The sequence below is a fragment of the Pundamilia nyererei genome, unplaced genomic scaffold (genome assembly GCF_000239375.1).
Source record: "Pundamilia nyererei isolate P.nyererei 1_Seehausen unplaced genomic scaffold, PunNye1.0 scaffold00139, whole genome shotgun sequence".
NCBI classification, from domain to species: domain Eukaryota; kingdom Metazoa; phylum Chordata; class Actinopteri; order Cichliformes; family Cichlidae; genus Pundamilia; species Pundamilia nyererei.
Genome location: NW_005187540.1, coordinates 1,659,666 through 1,678,190, shown reverse-complemented (window position 1 = coordinate 1,678,190; position 18,525 = coordinate 1,659,666). Strand labels below are relative to the sequence as shown.

The 18,525-nt window shown below is 46.3% G+C and overlaps 1 protein-coding gene across 2 annotated transcripts; it reads right to left on the bottom strand.

Annotated features, from left to right (window-relative positions):
• Positions 1 to 665: 665 nt before the first annotated feature.
• Positions 666 to 14,979, bottom strand: trim33l (tripartite motif containing 33, like). Of its 2 annotated transcripts, none has more exons than XM_005744179.1 (14): positions 14,806 to 14,979; positions 12,783 to 12,845; positions 12,197 to 12,332; positions 11,302 to 11,428; positions 11,095 to 11,211; positions 10,058 to 10,172; positions 9,456 to 9,602; positions 8,748 to 8,859; positions 5,880 to 8,542; positions 5,589 to 5,779; positions 4,137 to 4,239; positions 3,968 to 4,024; positions 3,642 to 3,764; positions 666 to 2,720 (listed from the first exon to the last, which is right to left on the bottom strand). In XM_005744179.1, exons 1-14 carry the CDS (start codon positions 14,821 to 14,823, stop codon positions 2,433 to 2,435), a joined length of 4,260 nt encoding a protein of 1,419 aa, XP_005744236.1. In that variant the 5' UTR covers positions 14,824 to 14,979; the 3' UTR covers positions 666 to 2,432. The 2 variants fall into 2 exon arrangements, with proteins under 2 accessions (XP_005744236.1, XP_005744237.1); XM_005744180.1 differs by lacking the exon at positions 14,806 to 14,979 and adding an exon at positions 13,814 to 14,772.
• Positions 14,980 to 18,525: the final 3,546 nt, after the last annotated feature.

The following is an 18,525-nucleotide window of genomic DNA, read 5'->3' as shown; positions in this document are numbered from 1 at the left end:
CGAGCTTCGTTTCTGCGCCTCTTTGGCTCCACCTGCTGGCTCCCAGCTGAACAACCTTATTCTTCCTGTTTTTCTTCAGCAGCCGCAGAACTTAACTGATTATTATTTTCCTCAACAAATCATTTAATTTGATATCAAAGGAGGATTAATTTCCAACAAATTTAGACCAAGTTATCTGATCTTTATTCATTACTGGATCCCTCGGGGCCATATTTGGTGTATAAATCATGCAGACAAATATGTGACCTTTTTATCGTCGACTCTAAGACTCTCGAAGTTTACACTTAATCATTTGGTTTAAACGCGGTTTGTCCCACCGCACGATTTTCAGCCTACCGAGAAATTTCAATAAGACAACGATCAAAGTCTCACGGGGTTTCCACAGCGGATGGTGCATTTGGCAGACTTTCACGGCCTCCTGATGCAAGCACAAAGGAATTTGTGTTCTGAGTAAAGATGTGATTTACAGTCACGTGAAAAAAAAATTTAATGGTATTTTTTAAAACACAGCCCAACATTTTCTTTGATAAAATGTACAGCCGAAGAAGAATCCACGTTTAGATTTGAATTCTTGTTCTGATTCCCGTTTCTCTTTTTCAGTAGATTTTTATTTTTTCGATGAGTCATCAAAGTAAAATTATTTCAAATTCCTAAAAAAAGGGAACATAAACACAGACTTTCACAATAAAGTTTGAACACAGGTATGTGCATGACATCGAACTGCGCACACAAAGAAACGAGTCAGAGTTCCCCAACCAACACCAGGGGAAACATGAACCGGCTCATTGGTTCCACAGATGTGTGACTGGGATCCGTTTGGACACGACAGCTTTGACATATAATTATTAAAGAAAGATAAGACAGCGACATGAAGTGATTAGGAAACAAATCTCGTCATAAAGCTGGAATGAAGGAATAAACAACAGCTGAGACCTCAGCAGCATGTGGGTCAAATACTGAAGACAAAGATCAAATACAGAGTCGCCTGTTACAATAAATCACATGTCGACTGAATGTTCACAGTAAATACACGAGACTCATCTCAGATACAAAGCCAGTCAGTTATGGAAAAAAACGTTTATTTTAATGTTATATTTTTATATATGTTAAAGTAAATTCTCTGCGTATTTCATCGTAAGAGAAAAAACAACGTTCGTGTAAAACATGAAATATCAAACGAGAAAACTCGGACTAACCTGTAAACATGTCACGCTACTCGCTGCAGGCGTGCGCGCCTCAGCTTTCAGGGGAAATACCAAAAATTAGAACACATTATGGCTGATCAGCTGCCAAAGAGATGAAATCTGACAGTAGTAAAGGTAACAAAACTGCCACCGAGGACTCGCTGTAATTACAAAAGTAACAGCTTCCTGCCTGAATGAACGTGTCACACTCACTTTACATAAGGCGGTAAAATCGAGCCCGGCACAAAGTCTCAGACAAAATCACCCGTTTAATGTTTATAAAGTCAGAGCGCTCACAGCACGGACACTGGGCCGAGCGATGCCGCCATCATTTCATCCCTTTTTGAAGAAAAATGTGAAATACTGAAAAATTCTTGCCTCTAAGATGTGACCACTCCCGGAAAAATGAACTTTTTCATACCAAAAATATTGTTTAAAGTTCAGACCAAAATCATCGATTACGACTCGCAGATGCAGCGAACTGAGTGCAGAAATACAGAAGCGCTGGCGAGGACGCGTCCCGCCCACCGCAGAGGAAACCTTTAGCGGTTTTTCACGCTGTCAGTGAGAGACGACGGGGTTAATACTCCTGTGGGGTTACACGCGGCGGCCACTCAGAAACTGACTTCATCATCAGCGGCTGGGTTTCCAGGTTCTGTGGGCGGCTTTAAATTAAGGCACATGGCGTTTCTGAAAAATGCTTTTTAAAGTTACTCGTGCTGTAACTGTCTACAGCTGCCTGCTGTGAGCTCAGATGCTTCCTGTACATCAGAGTGCAGCACACCTGGAGGAGCCCCTGCACATCTGGAGGAGCCCCTGCACATCTGGAGGAGCCCCTGCACCCCTGGAGGAGCTCCAGCACCGAGCGCACAGAGCCGAGCTTCCACCGATCAAATCTGCATCAGGACAGGTTTTTATTTTCTTTGAGCCGCTGAAACTCTGATTTTGGTTTTTAAAAGCAGCGAGGAAACAAACCGATGAAGGCGGAGCAGACGAGCGTGTTTCCGGTCACACGCACGGTTAGTCGCGTCGTTTCCATCGCGCTACGTTCAGTCTCGCTGGGCTTTTCACACAAACTTATGACATCTGAAGACGGCCGCTTGCTACAGGAAACTGCGACGGGCAGTTTCTCCTTCATTTTATGTGTAAAGGTCATATACGAACTATTGCTGAGGTCACTCGTACATTCATGGGTTAAAAAAAGAAAAAAGCAGCTGTGCAGAGATTTCTTGGTCATTTAAAACCTCCTCAGTCATCGTCTCTCTTTCTCCTCTTTGGACCAGGACTTCCCTTTAGATCCAGAAAGTCTCTCAGTCTCTTCCTGAAGTCCTCGAGTTTGGATTCCGGTATTAACCCTTCTTCTTTTTCCAACTTTAAGCTCTCGTCTTCTCGGCCACGCTGCGATCTGCTTGCGTGTCCAGCGGCAGTTTGCGGGTTTGAGTTCGGTGCGGTGAGGAGTGAAGGATGGAGCTCCGAACTCAGAGTTTCCACCAACTTCATCCGGAAACTTTCCCGCAGTTTCTGCAACTCGTCGTCCTGAAAACAGCAGAGAGAAGGCAGAGTGACGGCTCGTCCTGCTGCTCAGTTATCTCAGCGAGTCTGCGCTGAAGCCGAGCGTCGGCAGCTCGGCGTCACTGAAAGAAGCCAAAGCTCGCGCGTCAGCTGCACGGCAAACATGGCTGCAGGCGGTGAAATCAGCCCTAAATTCTGATTACTTATTTTCAAATTATACGTCCAACATCTTCAGACGTGAAACACCTGTGAGGACGAGAAAGGAAGCCGGCGCATCGACGCCACACTCACATACAGCAGTGCTCGATGAGGTCGAGAATAATTAGCCGACACTAGCGGACAGGTATCACCTGAACAGGTAAGACTGACTCCAGGTCATTTTCCTGCTCTCTCTTTAAACTCGGGGAACTAACAGTAGCAGCAGGTTAACAGGAAGCACGGCTTTCGCAGCCGCTAAAAAGGCGCCGTATCCTTCAGGTTTCTTTGACGTTTCAGGGACAGGTGCCGCGGGGTGAGGGGCGGGGAACAGCTGATCAGGACCACAGACTCTCACATCCACAGCACAACTCTGCTGCTCTTATCACCGAGGCAACGCCACTCAGGCTTCATGGTAAAACTCTGCCTCCTAGTGGTGAAAGTTTAAGGTACAGTTTTAAAACAAATACCTGCATAAAAAAGTTGGACGTTATGAAGGCGAGCCATATTTTACTTTGTGTCCTTATAACTGAGCAGCTGTGCTCACAAGCACAAACAGCTCTTTAGAGACCTGGATTATTATTATTATTATTATTATTATTAATGGAATAATTAATGTGTTTCATCCATCCGGCATTTTAATTTCATGATAGTATCAAAAAGTACAGTTTAACACCGTCTCATTAATTCATTAAAGAGAGACAAACAGTTCATCGGCTCCATGTTTGACTCCACCTGCTCCGTGCGTACCTGAGAGGCGTCTTTAAACAGAGTCCACATGTCAGAGACGAGCTCCGCGGCCGTTTGATACGGAGGAGGCCGGCGGAGGGTCAGGCGGTCCGATATCGACTTCAGCCGAGACAAACCGCCAAACTGAAGAGAAGAAAACAGAAAGTCTTCATCGCTGTGACCTGATCAGGCTGCAGGAGCGCCACCTGCTGGTTCAACGACAGCTACAGGAGACCCTTTATTTTGCGTTTCCCAGGTTTATTTTCATTCATGCACCTTTTATGAAGTGTATAAACTTGTTAGCTGCTAAAAGCTTCTACTCTGACTGGAGCTTTGTTCAGACTGACCTGAGAGCACCGACTGCAGACTTCAACCTTCAGATGCAGAACGAGACACTCGCACCTCTGAAAAACAAAAACAGACACAACACACAAAACTTTAGAAGAAAATCTACCACAAACCGATGGAGACAAGAGTCACGTTGTGAAGTGAGGTTCATGAGTAAGCGTTTGTGACCCTGAGGCTCTGCAGACTGAGGCTGGTGCGCTGAAGTCTCTCGGTGCTGTAGGGGTCCGACGGGTCTGACAGGTTCTGACATAATGAACAGGCCCACTCTGACCTGCAGGACAAGGTCAAACAGCAGAGGTCACTTCACTGTGTGATGTTACTGACACTCATAGTATGCACTTCCTGCAGAGGTTTTGATGCTTAATCACCAGGTAAGGAAAACCCAAAGAGCTGATTCTGTTCATCTGGACGTTTCCAGAGAAACGTTTCGTCATCATCAGGTGACTTGTTCAGTCTCAGCTGACTGCAGGTCTCAATCTTATAAACAGGACATTTGCACAATGACTGAAACAGCCCACTGAGGGAACAACGGGCTGGGAGGTCAGTTCCTTCAGCATTAAGACTTGTCATGACAGCAATTTGCAGTACGGCTGTTCGATATAACCATATATATCCATCGTTTCATTTTACGCTGTTGTTTGTTTCGTGGTGTCGAAAAATAAACTGTTTACGTCAATATTTTTTCATGTTCTGATGTCACTGCAGTGGCTATATTCCTTTCTTAAAGTTCTCTCTTTCTCTTATATTTAATATCACCACACTACAGACAGACAAGCGCCTGTTTTTATGTGTTGTCGTTAGCAACAACGACGGTAACAGCATCGCGTGTCCGCTTGTTTATGTTCCACATAAACCTTTCACAATAAAGCTCAAGATCCTGTTGAGACTTTTCAAAATAAACTGAATCACGTGAAAGAGCAGATTATTAACAGATGAGAAGCAAAAAAAGAGCCGCCAGGTGCTAAAAAATAAACCTTAGACTCAAACGTTAGAACAGGCTTTTCCCCGCAGCACGCCATGTAATAAATACTCACAAAGAAACGGCGCCGTTACAACTTATGTCTAAAAATGTGTCGTTTCATGCATCGGTTAAAACACTCGACTCCAGCTGGAAACACTTCACACAAGTCGAGCTGCCCGAGATTCACAGAATTTAGATAAATGTTAAAGTTTTGTGACTTATATGGTTATCGGGACGATAGACGTCTGATATCGGGATATGAGATTTTGGTTAAATCACACAGCCTGATTTGCATATCAATGCTGAAGGAACTGACCTCACAGCCCGTTGTTCCCTCACTGGGCTGTTTCAGTCATTATGCAAATGTCCTGTTTATAAGATTGAAACCTGCAGTCAGCTGAGGCTGAACAAGTCACCTGATGATGACGAAACGTTTCTCTGGAAACGTCCAGATGAACAGAATCAATGTTAAGAGACTTCCTGCAGAGGTTTCATAATAAAAGTAAATCAGGAAAGAGTTGAGTTTTGTTCATAATAACTTAAAATGAAAAAAAAAACCTTTTTGAACAGGCTTTAGATTGATTTTCAATCCAATGGTCACACATCAGTGGACTTCAGTCATCTTAAAGAAGCAAAAGGATAAAAATTATTTTTCTTACCAAAAGTCGAGTCCAACTGGGGGGACGTGGCAGTCTCTGTGGTATCCTCGACCGCAGGCAGAGCAGATGATCGAAGTGCCGGGCGATGCACAAACCGAGCAGGCAAGAATCTCCAGGGTTATCGGAGAGTCTGGGGACGATTCCGGCTTCATGAAATCCTCTTTGTCAGCCGGCCCGTCTTCGGCATCGGACTGCAACGGAGCACAACGACGACAGTCTCTTAAAGCTGAGCGGTTCATTTTATAATCCAACTTTCTCAAGTTTGCCTGGGTTACAGATCGTGCATCCTACCTGACAGTCGTCGCTCATTTCCTCCAGGTAAATCTCATCTTCAGTCTCTCCAGGTAACAGACGAAAACTGGGAAGGGACCGTCCAAATCTTGGCAGGGACACAGGCAGTCTCAATACGGACACTTTGGGCTGCCACCGACTCAGACTGAAGTCCTCCTGTCCAATCACGGCGCTCAGCTCTTCGATGTCCTTGTCAGGAGTTACCAGTGTTGGTAAGTCGTCTTTTGGCTCGAGGGCGTTCGGTTTTGCTTCGTCAGAGACACAAGTGGCGTGCTCGGTTTCTTTCGTTTCCCGGACCTCCTCAGTATCTTGTATAGTGCTATCACAGCGAGAGTCAACCACCAAGCCCTCCACGGGAACCTGCTGAGTCTGTTCCTGAGGGGAGGGGGGATGAAGTGTGCTGTCGAGTTCCTGAAGCGAGGACAAAGGGCTGCTGGGTAAAGCCGGGCTCGTATCCTCCATGGTTTGCTGCTCTGACGGTAACGTGCCGCTCGGTCCGTCGCAGCTAGAGTTTCCCGCAGAAGTCTCTGGACTCACTTCTGTGATGGTGCTTTCCTCGAGGCCGCTTCGTTTCTGCGCCGAGGCCGGATGGAAAGCGCGATGATCAGGCAGCCTGATGAGAGCAGTCTCGTTGAGCAGCACCTGATACATACTCTGAGTGTTGGTCAGCATGACGATGGTGGGCTGGTTCCAGTGAGGACCAGCGGTTTGGTTCAGAACCTGCAGTGGTTGGACGGGTTTAAGTGAGGATAGAAACTGACCCGCCGACAGGGGGAACGTGGAGCCGGCAGGCAGCATGCTGAGAACAACTGAGGAACGGGAGGCGTCAGTTTGGGGGAGGAACAAATAGCTGGGAGATGAACAACTGGTGGCGGAGGAGGGAGAACTGATGAAGGACGACATGGTTGGAGTGATAGAGGGAGCGAAGATCTGTGACGTACTGAGACTGCTGACTGGAAAAAGCGAGTGAGACGTGTGGAGCAGCGAGCGAGACGTGTGGAGCAGCGAGCTGTGCGCCGCTGTGGAGCAGGTGGTGCTGGGCGGGGTGGCAGAGGAGGAGTATACAAAAGCTACAGAGGACGAAGTGGACGAGGAACTCCAAAGAGATGAAGGAATGCTGACGGGAACAGGCGAAGCAGCGTTACTGCTGGTCAGAACAGCAAAGGTGGATGTGGGTGGGCTGGTGGAGGAGGAGTTTATGGTTGTCGAGGAGGTGGTGGTGGCATCAGAGGTGACTGGAACAAGTAGGTTAGGATTACTGAAGTTACTTGTTTGGGGGAGGAGGCACCAGGAGGACACGGGACGGGCGGAGTTTAATGTGGAGGAGGTGGCTGGAGAACCAGCCAACACCATGCTTGAATGTGTAACAAGAGGTTTGAACTGATTCGGAGAGGCGCTCGGCGAGTTAGAAATCTGAGCAGGTGGGCAGGTGGAAGAGACGGTTGGAGGAGAAACAGACGAGGGGCAGGCGGAGGAGGACAGACGAAGATTACACTGATCGTAGGGCAAGAGCCACGCCAAAGGGCGACACGTGGAACTATCTGGAACAACCAGGTTAGTGACACGGCTGTCGAGAGTCTGGAAAACAGACGCGGTGGTGGCTGCTGGACAGGTGGAGGTGGGAAGAGGGGTGGATAAGGAGGAGGGGGGAAACGCAGACAACTGATTGGTTAAATGTGGTGACGAGAAGCTACTGATGGTAACAGGTGTGTCGGGGGAGGTGTTGGCTTGAGCGATGGAGCCGGTGAACACTGGATTGGTGGAGGTGGAAGGAGTATAAGAGGAGGTGGAGGAGTGGGGAAACATGGAGGTTGTGGAGGATGGAGGAATAGTGGGCTGACTGGACACAAGTGCTGACAGACTGGGACGGGTGGAGATGGAAGGAGTGATGGAGGAGGGAAACATGGCGGTCGTGGAGGACAGAGGAACGCTGGGCTGAGCAGACACAGACGTTGATGGTGGAGGGAGAACACTGGTGGTAGCTGGTGGGTTACAGTTCATAGCTTTGCCAGTTTGAGGGGTGCTGTCAGTGGGCAATGGAAAGGTGGAGATGTGAGCAGGAGGGGTAATGGAAGTGGAGCAGCTGGATAAGAGCGTGCACAAAGGAGAGGCACGGCTGGTTGGAGCGCCTGGGGCATTACAGGATGGGGGGAGGGGCCTGTTGGAGGTTGCAGGAGAGGTGGCGGTTGGAGGGAGAGCATGACTCAACTGACCCGATGGGGAACTCGAGGGCGGAGATCGAGGATTGACCGATTCCTGAGTGCCAACCTGGTTGCGAGTGAGGAGATTATAAAGGGTTAGGTTGGGCGAAAATTTCCAAAGGGCCGAAGATGAACTTGACTGTGAGGATGGAGAAGGTGTAGCAGCACAGTCATCAGGAACAGGTGTAGCACTGTAACCGGCCGCCTCAGTTTGGAGGCCGGGGGATGCCAGACAGGTGGAGGGAGACTTGAAAGAAGTGGAGTCTGTTCCATGTGTGGGGGCAGATGAGGATGTAAACGACAGATGAAGCGAATGAGAAGCAGAGGCGCTGTCCATCACGGTGCTGGAGATGGGGTTGCAGGTGGAGGTGGGAGGAGGGGCAGCAGGAGTCGCCGGAGTTCCTGTGTTTTTATCCAAGGTTGGTGGCACAGCGAAAGGGATCCAGGAAACATGAAGGTTACCTGGAAACCGAAACAATGGAGGAAGAGGAGATGGAGGAGGGTGCAGCAATTATTTTCTCTCGATTAAACTACATCCAAACTCAAACAGCATCGACATGAACTCTGAGCTCGTAAAATGATTCGGTTTGGTTTCCACACGTACGGCCGAGCATCCGCTGCAAAGCTGAAGACACAACATAACAAACAGATACACGAGCGGACTTACAAAGCTCAGAGAGGGTTTCCTCGTAACCCAACTTGGTAATGAGCTTCACTTCAGGCATTTTCAGAGGGGGGTCCGAGTCCTGATCTAGAAGCTCCTTCATTTGGGTTTTAATCTGGCAGAGAAAACAAAGCAAGGATAAAATGGTTGGTTCACCGTCTACGCTCTACATCACCAGATTAACGTTTTCTGCACAACTTCTGTTTGTTTGCAACAGTGTTGCGTTTTGTTTTCAAAGATTTTTATAAACAATGATTATCTGATATGATTGGGGGACGCTCATAGGGATCCCTGTGCATGACTTAAGAGTCACATGATGTGCGAAACGTCCTTTTTAGGGGTTTTAATCTTTGTTGAGCCAGATAAGGGAGGAAAGCCTGGCTTTGATGGACTTTAGTCTAACTCTGTGGGGACGTACCAGTGAGGACTGGCTCCTCCCACAGTTTCGCATCTACAGCAGACATTAGTGAAGATAGGCGACATCCATGAACATGGAAACAACTCCAGTCTCTTTGCTTCTAACTGTTGTTGTTAGATTTCTGTCATGACTGTTCATGTATGATTTACATGTTTAAACGTCTCTATCGCTCTGTAAAGACTTCAATATTCAATATTAGTCACACAGCATTTTGAGAGTCAGTGCGCCTCGCATGTTTTCATATTATGGTATGATGAGTACAGCTGCAGTGTGTCTGCCACATCTCTGTGTACCTGTGCGGTGTGTGAGAGCAGGGTCGGCAGGTCGGTGAGATTTCGGGCCTTTTCGAGCGTTTCCTTCATGGACATTTGGCTCTGCTGCAGCTGCTTCATCTTCACCATCCTCCCCTGAATCTGCTCACATTCCAGCTCATACACCTTCTACACACACACACACACACACACACACACACACACACGCGCGCACACACACACACACTTTAATCATTTTTTAGGCGCTCCATTTTTTTGTATTTTACCAGAAACGTTGGCGTGCGAAGCTGAGTGAGCACAGACGTTTGATACTGAGAGCAGCAGCAGATAAGACTCAAGGCTACGCTGAGGAGTGAAACTCACTGCAACAGCTTCAGAGCACAGACTGAAAGACTTCTAAGAAACATCAGCAAGAAGAAAAATCTGTTCATAAATTCGGTTCCTATTTTGAGAAAAGATTTGCGTCACTTTCTAACAAATGAGAAACGTGCACTTGAAGCTGAGGCAGCGGATCAACTCTCTCTCAAGACTTAGATAGAGACGGGGACACTGCAGAGAGAAACAGGAAATGACATCAGCCTGCTAGATAGGCAACAATATTTAAAACAGCTGATGGATGTTACCTTTATGTCTTTGAGGAGTGACACCATTTTCGCTTTCAAAAGTTTAGCAAACGCGACGAATCCCGCCTGCAGCTCGGTCCTCACACGAGACTCTGTTTGCTCGATGCTCTGCAGCCTGAAACACAGCAGAAGCACGAGGGGGGGGTTATTTTCCAGAAAGTCCTCAGACGGGACAGCGAGCACCTGAGGAAGGTTCAAGTTATTAATACTAAGTAGGAATGAGGTGGCGAGCTTTACCGCGTGGAGACTCAGAACAGTGAAATTCAGTGAATGTAACACAAATTCTCTGAATGTTTCCAAACATGAAGATAACGAGTAAAAGTCTGTGTGAGGATTCACCGCAGCGCGGAGTCTGACAGTGGGAGCGTTTCACGTTAACGAGCAATAACGACTTCAAACCCGACGCAGTATGGTGATAGGAGATCAGGAGGAGGCCCTGCAGCCTGTGGCGAGTGATACTTTGATCCTTTCCTGCTCCGTGTTTGAGACGTCACAGGTCAGGATGTTTATCAAGCCACGCTGCACACTTTCCAAGGGCAGCCACACATTATTCCCGTCCACGCTCTTCTGCTTATCGTTGTCAGGGTCACAGGGGGGGGGGCGGAGCCTACCCCGCAGAGTACACCCTGGACAGGTCGCCGGTCTGTCGCAGGGCCAACACGTAGAGACTGACAACCAGTCACACTCACACACAGTATTCCCGTTTAAGAGTATTTCCAGTGCCACTGTGTAAATTGAAATGTTGTTTTTTTGCCCTCTGTGGCAGATTTCAGGCCCACAAATGATTCGACCAACACAGAACTGAACGTACAGAGACGGTGTTTTTGTGTTGGCCGGTCTGCACACGGTTAAAGACACCCGCTCTGCTGCTCCTCTGTACATTTACTCATAATGTGCTAAACGAAAACACATTTAAGAAGATTAAAAACACTCGAGCTGCTGATATACATTTCTGTTTGGTTCTGTGGAGTAAGGATTTATTCTGCTGGTGAGCCATCGTCTTTTCAGGAAGTAAACAGTGAAATCATCAGCCGTACCTGGTCTCCATGTCCTGCAGACTGCGCCTCACCGTGTCCTCCTGCCTCGTCGTGGAATGAACGTACACGTCCAGCTGCTTCTTCAGGCTGACCACCGCCTCACTGACAAAGCGGTACCTGGAAACAAAAGCAGCTCACGGCTCAGTGTGCCGGCTCACGTCTGCACTACAACCACTTTAACTCGAGAACGCGTCCGACCCAGCTCACCTGTGGTTCATGTGAGTCGTCAGCTGGCAGTCTCTGCAGGTGAGCTGCTTACAGGTGAAGCAGATGAGTTGGAGTGGCTCAGATGGGTGGAGTCTGCAGAACTTGGTAGGAGAAGACAAGATGTTTCCTGAAGAGACACACACACACACACACACACAGATTATCACTTAGTTTGCTCACTGACCGTGATCTCGATGATTACTATAATATAACAGGTTGTAACAGATGAGGTAAAATCAGGTTCCCACTGAAACCGTCTCTGGACCGAGCGCTCAGACCTGAAACAAAGTATGAAAATAAAGTAAAATATGTAACAATGTAGTACAAATACTGAGTGTACTGTGTTTGATATTATCTGCGGGACTTTCCCTTCGTTTCCACGTGTTGGGCTCGGAGCTCAGTGGAAGTTTGGCAGGTGAGGGAGACGCTGGAGTCCTGACACGCTAATGGTGTAAACACAGAAGCTGGAAAGCACCAGTGTTTCTGAGCTGAACACTGCAGAGACAGGCTGGGCTTAGCAGACCACTCCCCATTAAAGCGAGTCGTCGTTTCTACAGCTCGACCCGTCGGGTCAAAAAGACTAAACTCTGTCCGGCTGTTGGAGGATTCAGTTCTTCAACAATAAATAAAAACAGTGGACTGAAGCGCCTCTGGCTGCTCCTGCTCTTGGAACCATCACATCCTGTTTCATTTGTATCAAACTCCAATTCACGAACCAAATACTTCACAAGTTGTGGCTTACACACACTTGGATGTGCTTCTACACTTTTACAACATAAAAGATCTTTTTGAAGCTCGTCACTAAGTCAAAGGTCAACAGCGACGGTCAGCTGACAGCAGAGAGCAGTGTCTCTCCAACAGAATCTGGATCTGGGTGTGGGTGGGGTTTTTTTACCTTCTGGCGGGTGATGGAGGAGCCTGTGTGATCTGGTCACCGTGACTCTGCGATGCGCCGACACACAGACGCCGCACAGAGCTTCATTACAGTCGAGACACCAACATGCGGCGGAGGCTGCGTCGCAGTTGCTGCACTGCGGAGATGAGAAGGCGGAGACGTTCACAGGTGAGACCGAACTCCAGCTGGAGGTCTTTTCTTTTATCAGTCAATTTAAATGCCATAAAAATCACACAAATTCACGTTTCCTGCACGTATGGACCACAGGAGATCCTGAAAGTGTGTCACAAGACACAGAACGGTCTTCATAGGGCTCGTGGGGTCTTCACCAGCCTCACAGTGTTCTACGTGCATGCAAACACACTCACACACATTTTCCACATGCTTGACTTTTGTTGCCATGATGCCAGGCATCTCAATGAGACTTTTTACCTGGATAAATAAAGGACTAATAATAATAAAATGCTGCTGCAGGATCATATGTGAATATTCTTTGGTTAAAAAGCTCAAAGCAGGAGATCCTGGTGCAGATACAGATAAATAAAATAAGGTTTGCTGGAGGTTCCCACGCCACCGTCTGAGTTACCTGCTGACTCAGGTTGTCTCCTGATGCTCCTGTCGCTTCCATGTTGCTCAGCAAAGTTGCTTCCTGAAAGACAGAAGCTGATGAAGTCCGGCAGCTATGATGAGAACATTTGTGGCGTTGGTGATGTGCCAATCTAATATGAGAATCAGTAATCAGTCTGATCCTGACACAAAAAGCTAGATCTGACATTGGTGACATGATTCCCCTTTACTTTATCAGGCGACAGCAGCAGCTAGTGGGAGCGCTAACATAGCACGGAGGAAGTGAGCTAACAGAGGAAGTGATCCAAAGAAGCAGGTTCAACAAACTCTAAAATCAGAAACTCTTTGTTTTTGGTTCCAGAAAGGCTGATCACAGATTATGTGCAGGAGTAAAGAAAGTCATCATCAGTGGAGCTCTGATCCCAGGATGCCCCACAGCAAAGAGTAAATAAGGAGCGGAGCCTCCATGTTAGTCTTTGGACACATTAGTGCGCACCGTGATGTTCATCTTAATCAGGACGGGCTCGGGTCACTCTGTCATCATCATAAACATCCGCAACAGTTTATCAGCGTTTCAGTTTCTTAATCAAGTTTCATGTTGCCGACGGACGCCACAGGCTGTTTTTATAACACACCGTCTTTACTGTTTTATAACTTTATCTCATTTCAGCCTTCAGTGACAGACGGCAGCTTTCTCACAGACACGTAACTGAAAAAAATACAATTTGAATTTAAAGTTTTGTCTGTAAAGACAAACAAGCTGTAGGAAATTTCAAATCAATGTCTACATGTTGGTAATTTACATTTGAAATAGTTCAGCACAGTTTTGGAAGGATGGTCTCGTTAAATACAAACAGCTTACAGATCGTGGACAGTACGATCAGCTGTGATCAGATATCATGCAACTGGATCCAGGTTGGAGTCTGCTGCCGTGTAGTCGGACCTACTGAGACTGATTTATGTGATTTATATTAATTTAAGAGACTGAATCTTTCAAATTGTTGAATTTATGAACAAATCGATACAAAATGTGAACACAGTGAAACTCACTTTAATCTCATTTCAGCCTCATCTTCACTCAGTGACTCAGGTCGTCCAAAGGGGGCACAGATATACGTATATATACCCTCACTGTGTTTACAGCCCCTTGCTGCACTTTAAGAAAATCTTCCAAGTTACCATGGCAACTGACTCAGAGTTCACTCTCTTTAACAGTAAACCTGAGTTTCGCTCATCTGAGAGCTGCTATTAACGGTATTTGTAGTTTGAACGCTGATCATGAGTCTGCGCTCATGTTTGTGCGATGGTGCCGTTTTGTTGGTCACACAGCTGCAGCGTTCGTGCAGTCGCGTGGAGGACAGCGCAAAGGTTTCTGACTGCAACGCTGCTGCAGATGGACAGAAACAACTTTCTGGGAAACATCGTCCATTACGTCAGAGTCCGACCCCGCAGCTTTTGTAATAAAGGTCCATATGTGACCTCTGCGGGCCCTCCAGAGCTGAGTCCACATACTACAGCAACCACGCTGCCACAGAAACAACCGCAACTCAGCGCGTCTCCTCTGAGCCACATCTGACACTGGGCTTCGTGGGTTTGTCACCCTCAAGTCCACCCTCACGGGAAAAACCGTTAGAGCCACACATAAAACACACGCAGGCGTGTCTGTGGAGGATCTCGGTCATCCAGGTCATGGACGTTTCACCTCTCATCAGTCCTTCAGTTACAGGGTTTAGCGTGTCTCCACTAGTCACGTCACGGAGCGCGTGCCTGAGGGCCAAGGTGAGCCGAACATCATGTAAACACAGAGGAGCGTCCCAAACACCGCCATGACGTCATCGCGCGGGAAATGGAGTTTTTGCTTCCCACGGTCGCCAAGTGCTGGCTCGGGGCGTGGTCTGACGAGTGGCGCCGCGATTTGGCGCTGTGTAAATAAACCTGAGCTGAGCTAGACCCGGACCCGAAACGCCGCTACGGGGGCCGAGAGCCCCGTGTCAGAGACCAGCTCCGACACCGGAGGTTCAGCCGAGATGTGATGGACTCACCGTCACCGTCCGCTCCATCCGCAGACACGCACACCGTCGACATTCACGGTAACACGAGTCCTCCCGGTTTAGCCTGGAACCAACAAGAACCGTTACAAACACAACACAGATATAACTTCCGCCCCGCTTCTTCTTCTGGTCCGCGCAGGTGACGTCCCGACTGTGAGCGTATTACCGCCACCTGCTGGTCGTCACCGGAAACCTGTGGTATTTACAGACCTGCTGCAGGTTTGGGAAACAGCGGAGCGTCAGAAACACGTTTATACACTCATCGACCACTTTGTTAGGTACACCTCGCTGCGAGTCCCTCACTAACATAAGGAAACACATCAGACATAAAAACACGTCATAAACATCAACCTCTGTCCCGTTGTGTTGTTGTTATATTCATGGTGCTGGAAACCTTCCTCGGACACCTGGGTCCACCACATCCCGGAGGTGCGCTGCTGGACTGAGATCAGGTGACTGTGGACCTTTCAACAGGTCAGTTTGCCCTCGTCTACCTGCCTGAATACACTGAGCTGCTGCCACGTGATTGGCTGGTTATATAATCAGGGCTCAACAGGTGTACCTAACAAAGTGTCCAGTGAGTGAATATATTGGATTTTAAATATATTTTATTTTGTTAATATATATATTTACCTTTTTAAATGTATTATTATTTAAATACATTTGAGATGTTAACATGTTTTGAAAGTAATTTTATGTATTACTCTAAGATAATTAGCAAATTAGTAAAATAGAGTTTATTACTGGGAAATCGAGGTGGATAATAAAGAAAAGAAGGGGCGTGTCCTGTCTGTTTTCACTGTATCACTTCGCACCAAATGCAAAGATGCTAAAAACACAATTTTTTTAAAAAAGATATGCTGATGTTACAACAAAACCGTGTCGGGCTGTGTCCTCAGTCTATAACAAGTTGAGCTTTTCTGCTCTTTCCAGAATTATAATAATTACAGCTTCACTCAAATATGGCTGAGGTGGTGAAGCAGCCCTGCAAACACACAAAACTCAGCTTCAGATTCAAATGAAGACACAAACCTGAGGCCTGATGCAGCAGACGTGTTCAAGGTTTGATGCTGTGAGAAAAGCTTTATTACACTCACAGACTAGAAGTGCAGAAGAAGGTCAGAGAGGATGAATGCACGAGCACAGCTTACAGGGTATCACCTCAGTCTGCTTTCATGGTTTCACACTTCATTCACTCACCATGTGGTGGTTGATGGAGGTCAGTCTGAGGACTCTTTGCTTCTTAAATGAATTTGAATAAGGCAGATTTTTGCATAAAGAAAAGACTCCTGATATCTTTAACCAAATAAACCTTAATGAGCCCTTACCTTTCCTGATACTACATCTGGATTTACATAAATTACGATGACCTTCTGATAGAGGAGCAGATGTTTATTATCTGGACGGTTTTAACTGTTTCCAGTTCAGCAGACTGGATGCTTCTCTTCATGTCAGCCGTTTTCTACATTTTGTGGCTCTATGAAGACAAGCTCACTAGAAAGAGAAGTGAGATGAAACATTCACTGATTCAGTCATTTAGCATCTTCTTGTAGCCATGGAAACGATTGTTATTGTAGGACTCACTGGGTTCATCAGTTGCACAAAGCACAGAAACATGTGTCTCTCTTTCATAATGCAGCTGCTATCAGGCTCAGTACACAAACCTGAGCAACAGCATGAAGGTCGCCGCTCTGCTGGCATCAAACGCCTCTGATGAGGTCACCGTGCATGGAAATGGTTTGAACAAAAAAAAAAAAAAGGAAATGGTTTGAACAGCAGCGGGTGTGGTCAGATGGCAGCAGTACCCAGCACAGACAATGGAGGTCGTGCTGGTCTGAAGCGAATCGTACCGATGGCGCAAACGTCAGGTAAATATGTGTGTTTTTGTCCTGTGTACTGTTTGTTTGTATACGTGTCTTTCTTGCTGCTGTTACACCCAAATTTCCCCTTGTGGGACAATTAAAGGATTATTCTATTCTATTCTATTCTATTCTATTCTATTCTATTCTTTTCTAAATGGTTCAAACGGCTGTCGTGAAATCAATCCATGTAGAGCAGTGTCACAAACCATGGAAGCCCCAGAAAAGTGCAATCAAACGATGAGTTTATTAACAGCCCGGAGAAAACATCAACATATGTCTCCTGACCAACATACATGTTGTGGATACTTATAAAGCAGTGGGGTACACGCCCCCCCACGGCGTCAATGACAGATTAAAATAGGTTCCAGACATTAGTCACAGTTAATTGTACATCTTTAATAGCTATAAGCAGACACAGAACTTCTCTTTTCTATAACACCTTCCATACAAGGTAATAAACTTCAAGCCCTCTGGTCTCTGAGGCTAATTATTGACTGATCGTCTGCTACCAAGTAGAGTAAAATATATTAAGACACCAAATGAGTTAAGGCCTACGGCCGGACACATTCCTAGATTATATGTGTTATATGTACTGTGAGCATGCATTGCAGTTATCCTTCTATGTTCTAGTTTCCCTCAACATGGATCACCTGGACAGTCACGCCAGTGAAGCTTAAGACCCTCAATGAACCGAACATCAACTCAAAATAAGCACAGATATGCAATGTGTATAAAATACTTCTAACCGTACTTGTAATAAAAGTTAACATAATGGAAGGATCCTCAAATGGACATCTTCAATAAACAGCTGTAATGCAGTATCAGTACTGTGAGAAACATTATTAGATGAAATAATGCTGTAAAGAATGTTATTAATGCAGTTATAATGATGCAGATTATATGGCAGCAATAAAAGAATTTCTGTATCTCCACACGGCCCTTCATCACTCCGTCTGTGAGAGCGAGCACTGTGATGGTTTAGTCTGCACAGTAGGACGGGATCAATGATTTATTCCCTGATTTTTTATTTTAGGTTACAAGCTGTAAAGATTCAGTGTTTGTCTGGATTTAAAATAATGTTACAGTCAAACAAAATGTTAGAGCTCTGGACAGAGTGCAGAACATGAATAATCAGTCTGTCTATGAGAGGTAACAGAGAACACGATAAACTATGTACTCGTGTTAAACTCGCGTTGATGATTGGGAGTCACTGGTCTTCATCCACTGACACCAAACACCAGTTCTGTATGGACCGCTAACCCTCACTGGTCTCATTGCTCTCCCGACTCTGTGATTAAACTCCAGGTCTGCTCTGCTCCCGTCTCTTCCAACAAAGGAACCTCTGGATTTATTTCTGGGAATAAACTGTTCAAATACTGTGCGATCATCATCTGTTTTTAGGTTTGGGTATACTTTAAATACGACAAAGCTGTGTTTCTGTGCTTTTTCCATGAACATTTGGACTCATGGTTGCTGCTTATTATCAACTAACTGTATTTTTTTATCTCTTTCAGAAAAATCGAACCCATTAAAGCTGTAATTCTCGTGCTATCAGCTTAATGCATGATTAAAAAAGATATTTAGCAACAGTAACAGATTTTCCTTTTTTGGTTATCCGAGGGTTCGAGTAAAGAGGTGATCGTACACAAGTCCTCACTGTGTTTCTGTATGTAGCCGGTGTCCACACAAGAAAAGACCAGAGCCACAGAGGCTCCATGTAAACATATTACTCAGTTATATGTGAGGGGGCAACAAATCATTAACAAACTGGTTTAAATACATCATAGAAAGTGTCATGATTCGAGTTTTGAGGAGAAGACAAACGACTGCATGGTCTCAGTAGATGCCA

Bases quoted from the DNA above. Each gene is read 5' to 3' on its own strand.
- trim33l (XM_005744179.1), bottom strand. The intron at 12,333-12,782 runs GTAACTCAGACG...TCATCTCCGCAG, and splicing joins GAGACAACCTGAGTCAGCAG to TGCAGCAACTGCGACGCAGC. The intron at 4,025-4,136 runs GTCACAAACGCT...TTTGTTTTTCAG, and splicing joins TCAGTCTGCAGAGCCTCAGG to AGGTGCGAGTGTCTCGTTCT.